General features: G+C 39.6%; 1 protein-coding gene across 1 annotated transcript in view; it reads right to left on the bottom strand.

Moving 5' to 3' along the window:
• SLC9A9 (solute carrier family 9 member A9) overlaps positions 1–22724 on the bottom strand; it is a 564530-nt gene that overhangs the window by 278778 nt on the left and 263028 nt on the right. Inside the window, exon 9 of the mRNA XM_028099209.2 lies at positions 17621–17709. Within this exon, the coding sequence (XP_027955010.1) occupies positions 17621–17709 (89 nt within the window). The remainder of the gene's footprint in view (positions 1–17620; positions 17710–22724) is intronic.

Below are 22724 nucleotides of genomic sequence, written 5' to 3'. Positions count from 1 at the left end.
TGTGAATAAAGTGAGTCATATATTGCAATTTGGAACAATTCACAAGGCTACAGCAAAGGCTTTTCTTATTAAAGATTTCATATGGTAAAAAGTGAATGTAAGAATTACCTTGCCCAGATTTCACCTAAAAAAAATCAGTTCTGTTTATGGGAAGAAAGCCCATATTTTACACATTGAAAATTAATTCAGTTATCAGATAATACTTTGAAGTTCAACTGCTCAAAGCAATTAAAGATGGTGATGTTTCAAGAATCAGGTAAATCTGGAAGTCAAATCTGCTTATTTGTGCTTTTCAAAATTTGAAAATTCTAAAATGATTTTTAAATGGTGTGTAACTTTAGTCCAGCCACAAATCAAATCATCTCTATGTTCATCAAGGTCAAAATTTGAAAGGTGAAGTCTGATTTTATGAACTCTGACTGTAAAATGTGAATTTTTTAAATTGTTTTTCTCAGCATGACCACCATGAAGTCTTATACTCCTGTGGCAATGGCTCTTTCCTAGAGCCCACTGCGTTAGGCACCTCTTGCAGGACCCTGGGGCTGCTCCTCCCCAGGGTCAGGCAATGATGCTTTTTGGATACAAGTGGTGGGCAAGTTTTAGTAGGCAGAACATTAGCTCATGTTACACTTCAGAGCATTCAGAGGCCCCAGACTCTTTTGATCCACAGAGCTTGGGTTTATTCTCACAAAGTGGTGGCAGTGCAGAGCTGGGGACCCTGGCATCCTCCTAAGTTCTGTGTGCTGACCAACATAGTACATATAAGTGTTTCTTTATCAACCCTAGAAGCTGCTTGGCTTGACATATGGAAACTAGTGGAAGAGCTAGAATGCTGGACAAGGGATCAGAAAAACATATTTGAGATAAATATGTTCAGTTTGGCTTATGGTTCTCTTTGAATTGCAACCCATAAGTCATTGAGAAACTAACAGTACACCTAACATCTTACTTAAAAAAACAAAAAGAAGCTTAAAAATCTTAGTCACTTTTTGTATTCTGTGGCATAAGCTGAAGCTTCTGATGTAATTTAAAATCACACATTTTCTTTTGAAATAGAAATCCTAGTTTGACGCTTTGTTCTTCTTTTCCTTTTTTTTGGAGAAAGAGCATGCATTATGCTCAGGGCGGGGAGGGGTAAAGGGAGAGGGAGAGAAAGAGAATCTTGAGCAGGCCTCCATGCCCAGTGCGAAGCCCAGTGTGGGGCTTGATCTCATGACCTGGGCCAAAATCAAGAGTTGGTCGCTTAACCGACTGGGCCATTGAGGCATCCATGTTTGAGGCCTTTTTAAAAAGTGATAAAAAATTTAACTTTGATCGCATAAATCATTAGAATATTTGAACAATAAGGTGAACAATAGAAGTGAAACAATCTCTCTTATAAAAGCAGATCTGAAGCCTAACTCCTATAGGTTGCCACTTATATTGTAACGATAAATCATACCCAAGGAAAACATTTAGAAAAGAATCACTTAAAAGCACTTGTAGTGCTTAGAAGGCATATATATATTTTCAAGCCAAAGTAAAATTAAGCTATTGATGAACATACAGACTGGAGCAATTCATAAAGACAGTTTATAACACTTTAGCGTTCTGTCATGGAAATACTTTCTACATTACAAAATCCATGAGTACATATTGTTTCCGAACAAAAAGATTCATGTTAAAAGCAGAAACTTGGAGTCGGGTTCAATTTTATCACTTTCCGCCAATGATATTTGGGTGGTGTATTTGCATGTCCAGTTGAACACAGTCAATGAATTTACATCCATTTTTTTGCTTAACTCTGAAAAACATTGCATTTCTTGCTTAAAATTAAGTATTAACATATGCTTTTGGATAGAGGGTTTTCTGTATCTCTAAGTAGTTGAGTATGTTCTTTGTAGTGATATGAGCTTTTGAAGTACTTATGATTTTTGATATGAATATGTTCTTTGGGAAGAGATTCAAAGGGTAGAATAAGATGTTCTAAGTTGAAAGTTCTTGAGAATATTAAAGAATCTAAAATTTCTAATAGAAACATAATATTTGCACATAGATTATAACTTTAAACACACATTTGATTCTTCTTTACACATTTATTATGTAGAAAACATTTCCCTTTTCTTTGGCACAGGTCTGAAAATTTATCAAAGTGTACCTTAGCCATAGCTTCTGAGAAACAGACATGGCAAGTTTTCTCCCAATTTATACTCGATAGAGTAATTATAGTCACTGACATGTAAGAAACACCACCTCCTCAGCTGATGAAGTTAGAGATTTGACTGTAGTCTCTTAAGCTTGACTCTAAGAAGATATTATTTATTGGAGCTCCAAATAGTTTTAGGTGGAGAAGAAGTGGGAAAAATTTCTCTTTCCTAGAATTACCTATAGTAGAGGATAGTGTATGTAAGTCTAGATTCATATAGATCCATATTTAGCAACTTTCCAAATGTATTTCATGAAATTTGTCATATAAAAATTGTCACGTGAATCTAAACTGGCAAATGAAAGTTCAGTTGTGGGATACTTTAAAGTCACTAACTAGAGATAGAAGAAAGACAGTTAGGAGAGATGGGAAAAAAACCTGGGTTTGAAATTTGTTCCAATCCCGTGTTCCCCATCTATACCTATTTGCTGTGTGAGCCCAGGTAAATTACTTACCCCCTCTGTGTCCTAGTTTCCTCCTCAGTAAAATAGCTGCTAATGAGACCTAACTCACCAGTTGTTGTTGTGAAGATTAAATATACTAATTTTCACCAAACTGCTTTAGACTGGCAGCTATTTGATATCCAATAAATATTAATCAAATCTGCTTTCTACTAAATTAAAGATTAAAGAAGTGAAAGTTGATACCCTTAACTCATTCCAGTCGAAGTCCCATTTTTTTATGTAGTATAACAGTTTTACCTGCTGTGATTACTGTAATGAATCTGAATTTTAAAGTGACACCTCCATTTGTTTGCTTCGGATAGGTGAGCAAGTCACCCTATAAGAGAGGGTCTGTCAATTTGTCTTTTTGATTTGGGCAGTGTGACTACCTACCCAGATCTATGAACTGTGGAAATACTTATTTGGGTAATGTCTCCAAATCATTCTGCCTGCAAATATAAAGTAATTTATACAAACATCCAAATTTTAATGTCTCTAAGCCTCCACCTACTCACCCTTCCAGAGTTTCCTTTTCTCTTAAATATTTATGAGAATTCCAAAGGGGAGCCTTATGAGTGACTTTAATGTCCCCTACCTAGGTCACTGGTTCTCAAGTGTGGCTGCACATTAGAACCAGCCAAGGAGCTCTGAACATTTCTGCTGCCCAGGCCGCACCCCATGCAGGTTAAATTATACTCCCTGGGGGAGGCACCAGGCATCATGATTTTGACAACTTCCTGGGTGATTCTAGTGTGCAACCTGGTTGGAGAATCAGTTCCCGAAGCCCACCACTGTGTGGTTCCCACATGAAGTCACTTGGACAGTGTGTCTCCAATCTGCTGGATAAAAATCCCCACCTGTCAAATGACAGGTCTACAGTCCTACTATGTCCAGTGTCTTTCCAGGCAGGCTCTCAACTTCGGCCATTCATTAGAATCACTTAGGTAAAAATTTTAAAATACTCTAGCCCAGGCCCCAACACAGAGTAAATAAGTCAGAACTCCTGGGCATGGAGCCCAGGCATCTGGGATTTTTGAAATCTCCTCAGTGATTCTGACAGGCACCCAGAGTTGAGAATGACTGGTCTGGGAGCTTCCACCAGGAGGGAGTAGGAGTGATACATATGATTCAGAGTCTAGAGCTTACCATGTCTCAGTTCTGGCTGTCCATATCATTGCTCTGCTGAGCCACAGTGACCCTGCCTTACACCAGTCTATTCTTGCTTTATTCCAAGCTGCTGACCATGCTCTCCAGTGCTGCCCACACTGTAGCCACCTGCCATCTGCAGTTCACTCCTTGGGGCACCTTAAGTTCTATTCCTGCCTGACTCCTGGTGTCTGCCACTTATCTCTCTCTCCAATCGGTAGGGGAGGACTTCATTTTCTTGTGCCTAGTTCTTTTTTTTTTTTTTAAGATTTTATTTATTTGACAGAGAGAGATAGCAAGAGCAGGAACACAAGCAGGGGGAGTGGGAGAGGGAGAAGCAGGCCTCCCGCTGAGCAGGGAGCCCGATGCGATGCGGGGCTTGATCCAGGACCCTGGCATGACCTGAGCCGAAGGCAGGCGCTTAATGACTGAGCCACCCAGGCGCCCTTGTGCCTAGTTCTCTTAGAGATGGTCTAGTAGAGTTACTTAGATACCAACTTAAATTATTTCAAGTTTACCACTCAACATTCTAGATAAAAAGGAGGGTCCCATTAGTGAAACAGTGTTGCTAAACAATTAGTGCACAATGTTTTACCATTAGTGCTCTCCCGCTCAGAGTGCAGGCATGCCAGCAGGTGGGTGGGACCGGAGGGCCATGTTTATTCTCACAGGGTTCCACAAGAGGATGCTGATCCTCAGGATGTCCCAGATGTCTTCCCATTTATAGGAATTGCTCTCTTAAGTGTTTACTTATTCTTCTCTATGTCTAACTTCTTTCATTAACCCTTTCCTCACACATATATCACCATGTGCCTAAATGCCAGTTACAGATAAAATTCAGGCTCCTTCCCTTGGGTTGCCTGGACCTTGGGCAAATCAGAAACTAGGGCTAGACACCTGCGTTAGTGCCTAAAACATTCTGGAGCCTTAAAAAAGTGTTTTCTGCCTAGAACATAGGGAACAACCTCAAAGAATGTTGTCACCTTATTGCACAGGCCCATATATCTGAGTCCTGGCAATAGTCCATCCATTACATGAAACATTCAGTAGGGCCAAATGAGGAAGAAAAGTTCCCTTAAAAATCAGACTATTTTCCCCTGGAAGTTTAGATGGTCTCAAACTCTTTTAAGTCTCTAATATACTTGGATGAAGCAAAAGACTCCTGTAGACCACCTGTCCCAACTTGGTATATAAAAGCAAATCCCAAACCAATCAATAAATCAGCACAAAGGGAAGAATGGTGGTGTTTTCCCTGAGAGAGCAGGGTAAATTATTAATTTATGCCAGAAAGGAGTACAGGCAGTATCATAAAACTGAATCATTACAACACCAGCCTGCAGACCACCATTTGAGAACACCTGCATAAGGACATAAAAAGTTAAGCTCTAAGTTTGCTTTGTGGCCCTAGGGAAGACCCGGGGGCTGCTCACAGAACTTTACATTCACTGTCCAGAAACCTGTTATGTCAGAACTCAGAATTCTGAAACTCGCTGGTTCTCAACCCATGTGCTAGCTGCAACCCCCTCTCTGTCTCTCTGTTTCTAGTTGGCCGAGAGATCTCCTACCTTGGCCCTATATTGTGGACCCCTATGACACCATCAGAAGAGAGCATATTTAGAAAGGAAAACCAAGATGGATGATGACAAGTCCTAAGGTATTAAGTCATAGTCCTAGAAACCAAAAAACACCCTTTCTCCAGATCTGGGTCCCAACGACCACATTTTCACAGATGTCTGGGGAAGAGAAGAGTTGTGCAAATCCAGTTACCTATAGTGACTGGGAAGAGATTAGACATTCTTTCCCAACAGAATAATTATTTTTTGATCAGGTATCTTTGCCCTTCTAAATTGTCCTTGAAACTTTAATTTGAATGGAGCAAGGCACAGAAAAAAAGGGGAAGTGAAATAAGTCTTCAAGCATAATTTTTTAACAGCTTGGAACCAATGGAAAAATATTATCAGAAATAGCTTGTTACCTGGATGTTCGCTGCTAAAGCAGGTCCATTATAAAGGACATTCTCTTCTCCCTTAAGAACAGATCAGTCATTGCTGATACCAATCAAGTTCTTTCTCAATGTAACCCAGAACAATTGTGTTAAGTGACTTTCCTAAAACCAAATTCTTATTCTCATTTATTAGATTTCCCCTTCAAGTACTTTAATCAGGGTTCTCTATCATATCTCCACTGATGGGATTCTTTGGATTTTTGAGCTGTTGTCTCCAGAAGCAATTCAATTTCTCTTCTGAAGGAATTGCACAAAGACTTAACATTTTATTAAATCCATTTACTGCATTTTTAAAGACCATCAAGGAAATGGCATCCTTAAATTTGGCAACATTCTTTAACAAACACACACTCCAGCACACGTATTCAGCCTTGATGTTTTCTATGCTGCATCAATAAAATTTAATTAAAACGAGTAGAAAACTTACAGTAATTTCCATTTATCATCCCAAAATGCCATTATGAGACTGAAGCCCTTCATACCTGCACCTATCAAGCAGGGTAATAAAACTATAATGGGCTATTCAAGGGGGTTATGCCATTGCCATCCTTAGAAATTTTAAGGTAATAATGAGCAACCATCTGTCTTGAATGTCATTAAAGCAAGGACCAAGCCAGCCAATCTTTTAAACCATATTCAGATAAATTTTTCCATTACACATTGAATCAGACACATACATAGAAGGACATGGATAATATATACTTATATGTTGATATTCAAGTATTAATGATGGTATTTTGTTTTGTTTTCTAAAGGTGAAAAGAGAGAAAAAAGAGTGAGATAAAGAGCAAGAATGAGAGCAAGAGGGAGACAGAGGATCATCTCTCTGAGGGCCTGAGGCTCTACATAGTGAAAAAGAATACAAAGCCATTATTTGGGCGAAAATGTAATAAAGAAAATTAAATGTTAGAAAAAGCTAAATGAAATGAGTACACTTTCTTGGAGTTTTGGAAGATAAGAAAGTCAAAAAGTAAAAGAGGGCTTTGAAATCTTGTTGGCAAGAAATTTAAACGTGAATTAATATGGGCCACAAAGATATTGCCTATTGGGTAGAGATAAAAATAGTCCTGGTAGGTGACTCTTAATACAGAGCCTTTTATGATGGTGATGAAGAAGCAGAAGAAAACAACTAATAATACTCAATTACTCTTTTTTTAAAAGATATTATTTATTATTTGACAGAGAGAGACACAGCAAGAGAGGGAACACAAGCAGGGGGGCGGGTAGGAGAGGGAGAAGCAGGCTTCCCCTCGAGCAGGGAGTCCGATGCAGTGCTCTATCCCAGGACCCTGGGATCATGACCCGAGTGGAAGGCAGACGCTTAATGACTGAGTCACCCAGGTGCCCCAATACTCAATTACTCGTAGCTGCATGGAATAATGATGAATCTTGAAAAAAGAGAAAACCAACAGTAGCAGAATGGAATAGAATATCTGTCGCAAGATAAAGAGGTGAACAGAATAGAAGTGATAGCACCAATACTTGGGTGGAAAATGAAAAGACTTTCTTGGTTCTACCTATTAAGGCCCTTTGGGGCCAGTGTTAAAGCTGAGAAAGGAGAAGAGGAAGGACAAGAAGAGAAGAAAGAATTAGAGGAAACAGTAGTGGAATGGATAAGTAAATCCGAGCTGTTTCTTAAAATGATCGGTATAATACGCAGTTTCATAAGTTAAGAAAAAGGGGGGAATATATACACATCATTTTCTATAAGAAAGGTATATAATCAAACATATTAAAACAATATTGAAAAATATTAACGGGTTATGATGCACAACTTTATCCTTTGCAAAATGTGACTAATAGTGGTATTTACCTTATGGATCTTTCAGTGAATATTAATTGGGATAATTTAATGAGACACATATTTATATTGCCGTGCACAATATGGAGTTCAACAATTGTTATTAACATTTTTGAAAATCAGGAGAAAATAGATAGTTTACTAGGAAAGTAAAGTTGACTGAAGAAGTAGAAAACCTGAACATTCAACCATATAAGAAATTGAAACCAATTGCTTCCAAAAATATCATCAGGTACCATGGTAGTTTTAAAATATGTCCACAATTCTTCAATGCATCTCCCTTCAAGAGGTGGAGCTTAACTCCCCTCCTACTGAGTGTGGACTGGTCTTAGTGACTTGTTTCTAACAAACAGATTATGGTGGAAGTGAGTGTGACTTCAGAAGATAGTTAATAAAAGTCATTTCTACTCTCTTGCTCTCTCGCTCCCTCTCCTCTCTCTGGTTTCAGTTGCTCTGAGGGAAAGTAGGTTTTCATATCATGAAGGACACTCAAGCAGCTAGCTCTATGGATGACACATGGTGAAGAATTGAAACCTTCTACCAACAGCCATGTGAATAAGCCATCTTGCAGTGGGTCCTCCAGGCCCACTCAAGTCTTCATATGCTTCAGCCTTGGCCAACAGCTTGTCTACAACATCATGAGAGATGCGAGCTCAACTGATGCTCCTGGACTCAGAGCCCTCAAAAACTGTACGAAATAATAAAAATTTGTTGTTTTAAGCTTCTAAGTTTTGGGGTAATTTGTTACACAGCAACAGATAACTAATACACCAATGGTTGCTTTTAGAGGTAGGTACTAGGTATTTTTAGCTTACAGTGCCTATCCCTTGAGCATGGATTTATGTCTAGTTTGGCCCCTGGGTTGGGGAACTGACTCTACCCCGCCAAGTCATTGAACTTCCTTGGGATTCAGTTTCCTCCAATACAGTTCTGGGTTTAAAAGCTTATCTTTATAGCCCCACCTCACTCTGAACTTCTTGGATTCTTTTTTTTTTTTAGAGAGTGCGCATGCACGGGGGTGAGGGTTGGAGAGGGTAGAGAGAGAATCTTACACAGGCTCCACGCCCAGCCTGGAGCCCAGCTTGGGGCTTGATCTCGTGATCTTGAGATCATGACCTGAGCCGACCTCAAGAGCTGAATGCTTAATGACCTGAGCCACCCATGTGCCCCTGAACTTCTTGGATTTGGTGACTTAAAAAATTCAACTGCAATTATATACTATGATAAACAAACACAAATGTGTGGTTAAAAGAGTAGCTAAGATTTAATTGAGCAGTTACAGTACAATTAGAGTTTTATCAAAGAAAAAATTTACATGAAAGATTTTCAAGGGGAAGCACAGTTAATGTCTTACTTAGTTTTATTTCTCCCTGGGCCTCAGTACCCGGCATATAGGAGGTACCCACTACTGAGGGTGCCAAATGGTCATTTGTGACCCCTACTATAATGTACACTGGTTGTGGAGTAAGGCTTCTTAACTAAGGGTTCACAGACAACAATTCTTTCTGGGCACTTGAAAGTACAGTGTGCTCTTGCCATGATGTGGGAGCTCCACTCTCATTAGCATTTAAAAAAGAACACTTATTAGCCGAACTACTAAATGTCCTTTATACAGTATAATGAGTTTCATTGAAAAGAATCACCAGCTTAGCTAAGGAGAAATTTAAACACTTTGCCATCATTTATAAATTCAACCCTTCTAGGATGGCATTTTTAAAGGTACTTTGAATGAAGGGAAGAAGAAAAGTGGTAGAAATCTTGACAAAAGAAATGTAATTAGAGTAAAAAAATAAAAAAGGCAATTCTATGCTTTATGAAGATATCTTTGATCTTACTTCTCAGAAACCAGGGAAGCAGGGGCATTGTTGCCCAAGACATTCTCTCTCTCTCTCTCTCTCTCTCTCCACTGTGCCTTGGAACAGGCAACTGGGATGGAACGTGCCTGCTTTTGTTAAAAGTGACGGAGAAAAATTGCACAAAACCATAATCAAAAACCACTGTAATGCAAATCAATAAGGTGGAGGCACACTGCAGGAAACTCACACAAGTAATGGAATTGTACTTGATCTTTCTTTCAATATCTCAGGATTACCCTAGACATTCGCTTTATGCATCCAACTCATTACATTTAAATTAATGCATCATATCAGAATTAAATAACACCATTAATTAGCATATATTGTTTCCCCTCTATTTTTTGTCTGGGACTGTTAATGGTCATAATTCACTCATTCACTCATTCATTCATTTATTTATTAATTCAGCAAGTATTTAATGAACTTCTAAGTTTAAGGCAAAAATCAAATGGTAAATTTCCATAACTTTTCATATAGACCACAACATCCAAAGAGGTTAGACAGGACAAAAATATGTCTAGAGGTATAGAAGGTTAAGATAAATTTAGATGTTTTATATATATATATAGTTTATCAAAAGGAAGTGTGGTGAGTAGTGAGATGGATGTCATAGATTGATGTCATTTCCTCCATGATGTTATCTTCATTATCTTTGTAAGGCACAGATCTGATTATTATCATCATCTCTATGCCTAAAAGCCTTAAGCAGTTATTAGCCTTATAGGATACAGGCTAAATGTAGCACAGTGAGACACTCAGAGGTCTGCCTGAAATCATCTCTCCATTTTAATGTTCAGCTCTCTCCCACACCCTTCTCTTTCTGCTCCCAGGCCTATACTAGCGGCCTCAACACACTCCTACTTACTTCCCCAAGGCTACCTCAGTCACAGCGTACTACCTCTGTTTCTGGGACTTGTTGAGCTCTTCCTTAGTTTTATGCTTTTGCCTACTCTTTTCTCTTTGCTTTCATCCCCCATGAAATCTGCATGATAATCTAATTATCCAAACATCCAACTCACAATCAGCTTCCCATGAACACGTTGCCTCCAGGAAGCAATTCAGTCCTCTGGTTCCCATGACATGTTGCACATCCCTCTGAGTTAACGTTTGTCACATGGGGTTGTTGTCTGTGCATGTGTGTGCTAGCATATGTATACACAGGTGTGCACATGTGTGCATGTGCAAGTGTGTGTCCCCTGCCATATCAGAAACACCTAAGGATGAGATTTAGGTCTTATTTGTCTTTGTCTCTCTTGCTTCTAGCATGATTTCTGCCACACAATCATGTGGTTCTTAGTCTACCATCAGTCCATGCTTGAACTGAAAAGCTGGAAAGCCCTTCAGTCAGATTTTGAGACTCAGTGGGAGCGATATAAGCTCTGTACTCTCCACCTCAGGGATATAGACAGTCTTAGAAAAAGCCATTACTACCACTCAGGAACAGGGAGATTTCCAAAAGAAATACCCAGCCCTCAGTGAAACTTTTCACCCCAGGATAAACCAGGGACTTTGGTTTTTGATCGCTTCATCCTCAGATTTGATTTGACAATTTATTACACATGGTCTACCCAATGATTTGTCCTCAAGATCAATGGCTAACTCTGATCCCTCCTCTCATCTTCATGCATTGCGGTCTGTAAGCAAGTGATCGCTGCCCAATTCTAGTCTGGGCGAAGGAACCAGATGCATATCTTATGCTCTATGTCAAGTCACAGGATGTTAGGTTTAGAGCATGATCCTTAAAACCCAGTCATATAGTTCAATCATTCATTTTACAAATGAGAAAACAGAAGCTCACAGGTGTTAAATTAATTAACCAAGTCCTCCACCATTAGTCATAGAGATGAGGGGCAAACTCCAGCATTCTGGACTCCCAGTCTTCTTTCCACCATATCATCTGACCTCTCCCACATTCCGGATCTTTTTCTTGAGTTTCTTACAAAGTCATGCACAGCACACCCAATTTGGCACCATTTTTTTTATTGGAAATATAAATTTGGATTTGCATTGTTGCCTTTCCATTCAATGGTGATAAACACTCAAAATATCATCTGGGGGGAATGAAAATAAAATAAGCATCTGGAAAGAATACGCTATAATGAAGATGTTATTGTTTTCTCACAAATGCTAGACAAAGAATCTAGCTTTCAAAAATAAATGCATGAAAATATCTATGTCAACCCCAACCTGTACTTTAGTAAAAAAATTAAAATGCACTAAAATTGCTAGATTTTCAAAAACTATAGAATTAAATATAAGATAAATGACTCATTACCTTAATTAGCTGAAAGTATAATAACGATCGCCAAACATTCATTCATTCATTCATTCATTCATTTATCCATCCATTCAAGGTTTACTGAAATAAATGATGCTAAGCCCCACAATTGCTGCTATTGCATCTATTAATCAAAGAATATTTACTGGGGTGCCTTGGTGGCTCAGTCAGTTAAGCATCTGCCTTTGGCTCAGGTCATGAACCCCAGGGTCCTGGGATCATGAACCCCAAGGTCCTAGGATTGAGCCCTATATCAGGCTCCCTGCTCAGTGGGGAGCCTGCTTCCTCCTCTCCCTTTCCCCCTGCTCATGAGCTCTCTCCCTCTATCAAATAAATAAATAAAATCTTTAAAAAAGAAAAAGATATTTACTAACAGACAAAATAGTTTGAACTACAAAGTCAAAAGATCTAAGTTCAAAATTTGCCTCTGCCACTTACAAGTTTTGGCAAACCCTCTAACACACAGTCTTCTCTTTTCTGGATTATTCCTATCAGCGTACAAAAGTACTGCTATTTTTCCACCTTAAAAATAAAAAGATCTTTCTTTTGGCCTCACTTCTCCCTCCAGCTAGCATTTCATTTCCCTGCTCCCAGCAAAACTCCTTTGAAAAACATGTCCATAAATGCAGTTTCCAATTTCTTTCCTTCCATCCTCTCTTGAACCTATTATAATTAGGCATTTACCCTGATACTCCACCAATATGGCTCTTATCAATGTCATCAATGATGTTCATGCTCTTCATCTTACTTGACCATTCAGCAGAGTTTGGCACAATTCTTCATGCTCCTTCTTGAGACACTCTCTTCATTTGAGTTCCAGGATACCATATTTTCTTTATTTTCCTTCTCCCTACTGGCTACTAACTCTCAAACTCCTTTGCTGGTTCCCAGTGGCTTACCATTGGAATGCCTCAGGGCTTGGTTTCTGGCTCTCTCCCCATTACTCTCTTAGACATCTCATCTCGTTTCATGCTTTCAATAACATCTCTATGCTGATGACATCCAAAATTATACTTCTCACCTCGACCTCTTTCCTGAACTCCAGAATTCTTTGTCCAACAAGCTACTCAACAGCTCCATTTTATTGACTAATACACATCTCAAATGTAACAAGTCAATACTCTGTTTGAATTGTCCCTCAAACCTGCTGTCTTCCAGTGCTCCTTGGCTAATAAATAATGTCTCCATCCTTTAAAATTTAAATCATATTATGCCATGCCTTTACGTAAAAGCCTCCAGTGTTTCCTCACCTTGTTTAGGCTCTCCATGACCTGTTCCTGTCACTGCCTTGATACTGTCTGTCATATTCTCCCCCGGTCCACTTTACCTCAGCCACATTGGTCATTTTGCCTCACGTGGCCTCTGTATCTGTCATTCCCAATTTCCAGACAGCTCTGCTCCAGATGTCCACATAACTCTCTTACTTCTTTCAGTTATCACTTTCTTATTGAGACCTTCCCTGACCACCCCATCTAAAATTGCAACCCTGCCTCCCCATACCTACACTCCTAACTCCCGTCTCTGCTTTATTATTGGCCTTATGACTTGCCATTAACACACTATGTATTTAGCACATTTGTTCTGATTACAAAAAATATCCTCTACTAGAAGAAATTCTCTTTTATTCACTCTTGTACCCCAGCATCTTGAACAGTGACTGGAACAAAAAAGGCTCTCAAAAAATATTAGTTAAATGAATGAAGGTAAGCAGTGATAATAAGGAGAGCTACTTCTTATGTAGGAAAGTAAGTAGAAAGTAAATGAAATAAGTATTTCATACATGTTAATGCATAATACATGTTAATTATTTAAATTAATATTATATTAATGTGTATATGTTGAAAATAATTTTTAGGTGGGAACTGCAGGAAGGGAAGGAGAAATTCTAGTTAAAAGGGCTGGTATAGAAGTGCATGGTTTTGCAAGTTAGCCTCAGGCAAGGTAAAGCTAGCTGTGGAAACACCCTGGAATTTGGCCTAGATTACCAGCTCCTAGGCCTGCTTAGCAAGTGAGGGCCTAAAGGAGGAAAGGGTTGGGAGGCAGGCTGGGATCTGTGTGAGTAGTATCATGGTCTGTAGGCAGTCTTCTGGATGGTTCAGGGTGAAACCTCTAGGCTCACAGACTACTATGTGCTGATGTCCATCTTGAGTACCTCTAGCAGTGTACAGTTTCTCGGGCAAGAGTCAGGGCTTACAGTATTTGTCTATTCCTAGGGCTAGGTGTGAATACCCTAAAGGAAGCAAATCACTGCAAGTCCAGGGAAAGGGATTGCTGCACATGTTCGTATACTCTTTAATAGAATGATTTGCTATCAAAATATAAATCCTTGTGGTGAGTAACAGCACCTGAGTGTCTCTATTATGCTGCTTTGTGCTTAACACATAGTGATGTTAGTTACATGTTTTTTTCATAGGTTGGAGTGAAAATCAATTCACAAAATATATTTTAAAGTGAAAATGCAATTTTAAAAAGGCACTCTAATTCTTGAAGCTATAAAGGATATACAATTCTCCAAAGTCTTTGTATCCAGATGTAGCTATTTGATTAGCTGATATAGGCACAGTCCATGAATAAAATTTCTTTCTAAACCATACCGCCTTTGCATTTTACGATACAAAGTTGATTTTCATAGATAGTCCCTAGACTTCACTAATTGACTTCCTTTGTTCCCATTTAACAGTTCTGGGGACAGAGGCACAGAGCCTGGGTCACTTCTACTTTTCTCACTGATAGTGGACACAGTGTGGGGAGGTACAGAGGAAGGGACTGTTCTCTATAACTATGTATTATCATATAATACTTTCCAAATCTTTCCCAGTTTCAGAGAGGACATGGTGGTAACCTCTATAATACCTGCCTTAGCCTTTCTTTACAATTTGTAATTGGTTTCCCACATGGAGTTTGAACTTTGCTTGCTACACTGGTACAGATATGGGCACAAACCTCTTATCTGTGAAGTTAATTAAAGGGTTGGATCTCATTTCTTTCAAAGGGTGAACTCAGACTCTGTACAGTAGGGTGGAAAATATGGGCATGGAGGTATGCATGTGTCTAAATATGTACATATGCGAGATATACATATATTATGAGAGAAAAAGAAATAGAAAATGATAAATCCTGAGAGAAAAGAAATGAAGAAAGGTATGAGAAGGGAAGGGAAGGCATTCATTAAAATCCTACTATGAATCAGACACCCAGGAAAGGAGGTAAAGGGGGAAACAAAGATGGAGGGATGCAATTATCTGGATGTTAAAGAATGAACTTGTAAAAACCTTCTTCCTTAAAAGAGAGTGCTATAAAAACGGATGTTGGAAGTTCATTAGGGAGTGCTTGTCAAGTCATTGAGAGAACAGAAGTCTGTGGGGCACTGATTTTGGCTTTGTCTCCCCTAGGTGCTAGGTTGCTGTCTTGCCATGAGATGAGTTATCTTTGAAGTTCTGCTGAGCAGTCTAGATAGCGTGACTTAAAAGTGCAAGTCCCTAATCAGAGTTCAGTTCCCCAGAATACAAATGTTCAGAGAACCAGACAAGGTCAGAAAAAGCCAGCCCAAGACATTTCCCTTTAAGCCCTAGAGAATGCTGTAGTTTCCATAATTAAAACTGTATTGGAGTTTCTAGGTATTGTTATCATTTTTTTTCATTTTTAAAAACTGTGGGTCCTTAAAATATCTATAATTGCATCTTTATGATTCCTCTGATGGTCAGAGGGGGAAGGGTGACCGGAGAGTCCCTGGGTAGGTGGGAGGTAGGGTGAGGGCCCACTGACTTTGGGACATGACAAAGAGAAAGAGGAAGCTAATAACCATTTTAGAGAGCTTTAAGGTAAGTCTTCAAAAACTATTTAGGAATTCCTGGCCAATTATAGGTTTTGCTCAGATGTCACTTTGGCTTTCTTTACCCCCACTGTCCCAATATTATATTAAATACCCAGCATTGTTGGGCTTATTATAGAAGATTCTCTGCCTCCATTTGCATTTTGGGGTAGATTGCAATCATTTGGTCCAATTCTTCATTATTCTCTATATCCATACTCCTTACCACATAACCTTGCAGTGCTCTCCCACTGTGGGCTGGTGGCCTGCTCAGTCTCTTGACCATAGGCTCAGGCATATGATTTTCTTTGGCCAATAGGATGTGAAAATGTGATGCAAGCAGAGGCTTTAAATGGACTTGTACCTTAAGACTTGCTCTTCTGCTAGGAGAAGAGTGACAGACAGATGGCACTGGCACATGCCCAGCCAAGCCCACTCTAGACTTAAATCCTGCGGATGTATGAGAAATAAATGCTACTGAGGTTACGTTGTATGGTTATTTGTTACACAGTAAAAGGTAACTGATACAGATGTCATTTGATCCATGCTCCTCTTGTCTACCAGAGTCATATTTCTAAAATGGAACTCCAATTATCCTAAAATTACTTTGTTTCAGACACTTCAGTGACTTCCTATTATGGGCTGAATGGGGCCTCCCCCCAAATTCATATGTTGAAGTCCTAACCCTTAGTACCTCAGAAAGTGGACTTATTTGGAAATAGGGTCATGTAACATATAATTAAAATGAGGTTATACTAGAGTAGAGTGGGCCTCTAATCTAATACGACTGATGTCCTTATAAAAAAGGGACATTTGGAGACAGACACATTCATAGAGAGAACGCCATGAGAACATGAAAGGTTGAAATTAAGATGATGTGTCTACAAGTTAAAGAACACCTAAGATTACTCAAAAACCACCAGAAGCTAAGAGAGAGGAATAGAATAGATTCTCCCTCACAGCCCTTCAGAAGGAACTAATCCTGCTGACACCTTGATCTTAGACTTCTACATTTCTCATATGATACATTTCTGTTGGTTAAGACACTCCCCATTACCTTTAGGACAAAGTCTAAACACTCCTTCGCAAGGTATGGAAGTCCTTTCATAAGCTGGTCTCTGCCTCTATCTGTGGTTTCATCCCTCACTGTTGCCTTATCCCATTCACTAGCCACACGGAACTAGTTACAGTGCTTTGATCAATTGCTTCAGAGATTTTTGTCCATCCTCAACTTTGGCTTCAAATGCTCTTCATGCTACCTTCCCACCCACTAGATCCCACATGACTACCTAATTGATTTCTATTTGTACTTCAAGCTTCAGATTGGACATCGTCTCTGGAAACTTTCTCTTCACCTTCCCAATCCTAACTAAAGAGGATGCCCTAATGAATGCTCCCCAAACATCCTATACAGATATTCCTATCACAGTCTGTATCACACTGTAGATAATTAATTGTTCATTCCGCATCCTTATCCTCATCAACAGACTTGATAATGAACCTCTTAAAGACAAGGTCATAGCCTATGTCCTTTTATGCCTATTATCTAGCATAGTGCTTGGCACAGAGGAGCTGTGCAGCACGTTTGTGTAAGCAATCTATGAAGGTTGGTGTACAAATAACCAAACACATGCGTTTTTGGCATATGAGAGATACATTCCGCTAGTGTGACAACTGGCAGCTGAGTTTACTTGGAAGTGAAAGCACCCAATTAAAGACCAAACATTGCTTCCTTATTCTTCTTCATTTCCTTCTCTCTATATAACTACCCAATCTCACATGCTTTATAATGCTTTTAGATGTAGGTGACTGTGAATTATTACCAACTGTGGGCCTTTCATCTTCAAGACTGACAGTCTATGTTCCACATTTCTCAGGAGGGAGAGACTATTATAACTATATTTTTGCTTACCAAGAGAATTTTAATGGTTATCCTGGAGGAAAAAAAAATCTATAAATATCCAACCTATAATGAAGCCTTAAGCTTACTTTCTTCCTTCACTAATGAAATTCTTTCCGAGTGCATTGGCAGAATTGCAACATAACCATTACACTGTGAAAAGAGACAAAGCCTGTAGTGAATTTTTTCTTTTACCTGTTTAGTCCTCATTTTGGAATCCGACGACAGATTGTTGTAGGTATAATGTGCCTGCGTGACTCCACAGAAGAGAACAGCAACTATTCCTGAAATTCAAAAAGCATACCGGTCAAAACCAATGTCCTTCCCCACCTAAGCCAAAGGGTAGGGCCAGAACAGCTAGAAGAACAGGGACTTGGTGTCAGTGGAGTTAAAACTGCTAGTAATTACCATAATTTTCAGTCTCCACAATTAAGAGGATCCTGTATTGGGGTATACCTTGCTACTTGTTTTAAACACGGGTCCTACAGGATTAACCCCAAGAAAAGTATTAGGAAGTACATTCTTCCTGAGGGTAAGTGATTCTCTGGTCATGAGTTAAGAAAGTTATACTTGGGGAAAGGTGAACAAAAGACTATGTGGTGAACTCCGGGCTTCTCATAGCCAGTGCCAACTGCTTTTTTTTTTTTTTTTTGCATTTTATCCCCAATACTGGCATATTCCCTCAAACATTTGCTTTTCACTGGGTACCCTGAGGAACCTGAAGAGGTTCCTGTCATACATAATTTAGTATCGAAAACCATGAGTCACAAACTTAAGAAATCTATAAGGGTTTTGTTGCCCCTGCCAATACCTCTCCTTGCCAAGCATGAGAGAAAGGTCCTTGTTGGCCCCATGCCTCCCTGACAAGGCTAGGTGTTCTATTTTCTGCTGCTGAAGAATCTAGTGAGTACATCCAAGGCACACACTCCTTGCAGGTAAGCTGGTCTGTTCTTGTGTGCGTCCTACCCACAGTGGGCCCTCAGCTGCTTCTAGGCTGGCAGCAGGATTGATTTCTTTTTTCTTTTTCTTTTTTTTTAAAGATTTTATTTATATATTTATTTATTTATTTATTTATTTATTTATTTATTTATTTATTTGACAGAGAGAGCACAAGTAGGCAGAGCTGCAGGCAGAGGGAGAGGGAGAAGCAGGCTCCGCGCGGAACAGGGAGCCCGATGCGGGACTCCATCCCAGGACCCTGGGATCATGACCTGAGCTGAAGGCAGATGCTTAAACGACGGAGCCACCCAGGCACCCCTGCAGGATTGATTTCTTAAGCCATCAGTATACCCAGCTTTGAATGTGACATGAAGCCATACATACACTAGATGTACCCGGGGGATAGAAGAGTAGCAACCATGAGACAAATGTTGTTATTTGTCTCTGGGCTGTTATTCTCTGTTATCACCCCTGATCTGGGGTAGGGAAGTGGTGAGGATGGCGTTTTACTTTGGATTAAAGATTCTATTAATTATGGGAAATTGAGCATAGAGGAGGGCTTTGGGAAAAACACAAGATGTAAGTATTCCTCAAGTCAGACCAAGGGGATCAAATTGAATTTTAAGCAGCAGAATCTTTCCAACTAAAAACACTCATAAATTAATTGCTGATGATTCTTAAGAGTATAGAGATATGTGAACTGAATACTGACATCGCAAATGAATCCACAGTAAAGAATTTTAAGAACCAAGCATTTTTTTTTGATATTTAGACTGTATGCTTCTATTTATATGTTGGTTATTACTTGGATTGGCTTTGGATAAAGTATTGCTAAGACATTTTTTACCTAATACAAGTGCATAGGCATTTACATTACTTATTTCCTTTTAATGTGCTTCAAAGTTTTAGGCAAAAGAATAAAAATGACTAGAAAATTTTGCCAAGAAATATATATGCAGTAAGCAGTCTACAGATTTTTGGCCTTTTCCATTTCTTAGTCTCTCTTCAGAAATTCTAAGAAAAGGATGCTTATGAAATATTATATATTACTCTTCACAAAAATTCTATTAAAAAACAACCAATACCAGGGAAACTTTTAGGGTACTGAAGCACTTTAAATACTTTGAGGCACTAGGAAGATTGCCATGCATGTTGTTTTGTTATCAAATATTTTTCTTTCCTTATTTAAAAATGTAATTTGCCTATCTCTGCTGATTCTATAGTCTGTTGGAGATTTTTCTGGGTGAGGTTTAGCTGACCCTCCAACTGATGTGGACACGTTTTGATCGTATATTGATTTGCAGAGAAGTGGTGAATAAAAAGGGTGGGAGAGTGTGTGGGTAGTGCATAAATGTATTCTGAGAACAAGAAGTGGTAACAAAGAAGAGTTATAAAGGATAGGGAGGAGATTTAAGACTGGCTGAACACCTATAGTGGGCCAAGAATGCACCATTGTGTGTTTTTTTATGTCATCTTATTTATTGCATTGATTTATTATTTCACAATAGGCTTAGCACTATTAACCAGCTCTTCCTACGGTCTTCCCCTTCTCAGTAACAGCATCTCCATTCTTCTTGCTGCTTAGGCCAAAATTCTGGATCATCCTTTACTTTTCCTCTCTCTGTACATCAGTGATTTTGTTGGCTTGACCTCTGAAACTTACTTGAACCCAGCCACTTCTCAACACTGCCTCCCCTAACACCCTTTTCCAGGCCACCATCACTGTTTTTTGCCTAGATTACAGATTCCTGATTGGTCCCCTTGTCTCCCCTGTTAGGCTCCTGCAGTCTAGCTTCCATCCAGCCATAGTGATTCTTTTAAGACAATTGAGATCATATGAGATCATGTCAGTTCTCTTCCCTAAACTTTGTAATAGATCCCCATGAATAAAAGGCCCTGTAGGATCTAGTCCAGCCACCTTCTTCCCTTCCCAGTTCTCTAAGCTCATCTCCTACTATACTCGTCCCTTGCTGTGCACTATATCCTTGCTAAGCACATTCCACCGCAGGGCCCTTGAGTTTCTGGTTCCTACTGTTTGGAAAGCTCTTCAGATACCCACATGGCTCCCTCCTCCCCTTAAGATACTACACTATCAGATAGGTCTTCTGTGTGCCTTTCATAAAAATTATCCCTCCCATCATTCTCTCCTTGCCTATCTTGCTTTGTTCTTTTTAATATTATTTACTGCCACCTAACGTTTTATAAATTCCTGCGTTTATTTTCTGCCTTCCAGAATGGCAAAGGAAAGCTCATTGAATACAGGGGGATTCATTGGTCTCTAACCCTTTGAGCAAAGCAAGGCACATGGTAGGCATTCAGTGAGTATTTGTTGAATAAATTAATGCATATTCCTAGTCCTATGTAACATGTAAGAAACAAAAGTAATTTACTTAAGGTCATCTTGAAAGGGGCGGAGCTGAGACTCAAGATTTCACAAACTTCCTGTGCTTTACTGCCTGTATCAGACCATCTGTGAATGTTTTAAGGTGATCTTAAACCATCTAAAAAATATCATTTCCGATGCCCCAGGCGAATCGAGGTACGATGATGGAGATTACATATCCGGAGGGGCTGGCGTCTTGTTTGAGGATGTACTCCCCAGCAGTTCCATGGGTTTTCATTTCCTTGCATCCATTAGAACACTAACAGGCAATGTTTCTGCTAATACTTTTTTTTTTTTGAGTTCTGTGTACAGATACATCACACAAACAAACAATGAAAAGTGTGCCTATATGACCAGAGGCTTGGTGTTGTACTTAAAATAAAACAACTGAGTTATCTAACCTTAAGTATTAGCCTACAAAATCATAATTCTATACCTTAGTAATTAATTAACTCACACAAATTACTGTAGTTAGTATGACTTTTACAAGCCAAAACATATTTTGAAAATGTTTCATCTAAATACACCTATAAATTCTCTGCCATCTAAGCAGATTCAGAGTTGAGAGTTTTCTCTCTTGCAAGAGTGGATTTTAGTTGTCACTGTATTTTTGCCTCCCTGTGCTGGCCAGCACTAGCTGGCACTACTGTTATGTAGGGTCTTAGACAACGCTCTCACATGCTCTGTATCTCAGATTCTCAGGTGTACAAGGGGGGCACCGTCTGGTGTGAGTCAGCAAACTAGCGTCTTGGCTCCAAACCCACCTTCCGGTGCTCTCCCTGTGATTCTGGAGCTGGGGCTCTGCAGACCACATCTTTCTTCCCCAGAGCCTGGGGAGCTCTGTGGATGGGGGCCCCAGAAGGAGGCTAGGAGGGGAGAAAAGGCCTTGCTGTCTTCTCGCTTGCCTGTGGCTCCTGTCAGCGGCATCTCACAGTGGTTCTTCACCATAGCTTTCATGTTGCTTCCAGCCCCATGGGCCCCCTCAGAGAAAGCAACAATAGCCAGCCAATGACCTCACAGGTCTGGGTCCCAGCTCAGCAGTTTCCTCTTAGGAACTTCTAGATTCTCTTCCATTTGCTCCTCCTGTCCCAGGGTTTACACTTGCTTCCTGCAATTACTACCTGGATAGCCTCAGTGCCCCCTTTGTACTTTTTCAGCTCTCCACCACCTGTACACCCAATCTCCTGCATTAAACTCTGGGCTTACCCAGCCGGTTTCTCTTTTCCTGACTGAATCCTGACCAGTACTCTCTTGTGGGTCCCTTCTCATCCTAAACGTTGATGGTTCTCAGAAACCATTGAAGGTTTGTCATCTGGGAATAAAATCCATTTGCTCTGCACCCTCCTGTTATAACTGGACAATGGAGGATGCCAGTGGCAGCTGAGATGCTGTGCCAAGCTCCGAAAGACTGGACTCAGTCTCCTTTCAATCCTACTTATGGTTAGAATTGGCATTTTAAAAAAGTGTGAATTTGAGCCACTAGATTGGAACAAGAGACTTAGGGGAAGGAAGTAAGTTAGGCCAAGAACTATTAAAGAGGCATGGGTTGCACCTGGACATGTGTCTTCTGATTCCCAATCACATGATCTTTCCAAAATATGAGCACTATCCTACAATGGAGTGGCTGCCTTGAAGTGTGAGAAGTTCCCTATCATTTGAAATGTTTGGGTTGAATGATTGTCTGCCAGAGCTGCTGTGGGAAAAAAAATTCTTTTCATAAAGGAAGGGTTTGAATATCTTCCAGTTCCCTGGATCTGTCATTTTCCTATATACTATTTTATTAGTTTACTAGGATTAACACTTCAATTTAGCCTTTTTTTTTTTTTCCGAAGGATGAGGAGCTAATGCTGGTTCCAAATGAAACCTTTAGACATTTTGAGTAGAGGCAGCCCAACTTTCTCAAAAGGTAAAGACTAGATAAACTTTCAGACTTTCAAATATCCTTTTAGACAGACAACTCTTCTAAAATAAAATTTT

Source organism: Eumetopias jubatus, unplaced genomic scaffold (genome assembly GCF_037043125.1).
Source record: "Eumetopias jubatus isolate StellerSeaLion01/CBP00866 unplaced genomic scaffold, mEumJub1_p1.0 scaffold_1, whole genome shotgun sequence".
NCBI lineage: Eukaryota > Metazoa > Chordata > Mammalia > Carnivora > Otariidae > Eumetopias > Eumetopias jubatus.
Note: the sequence above shows the minus strand (reverse complement) of the source record. Positions and strands in the feature narration are given on the sequence as shown.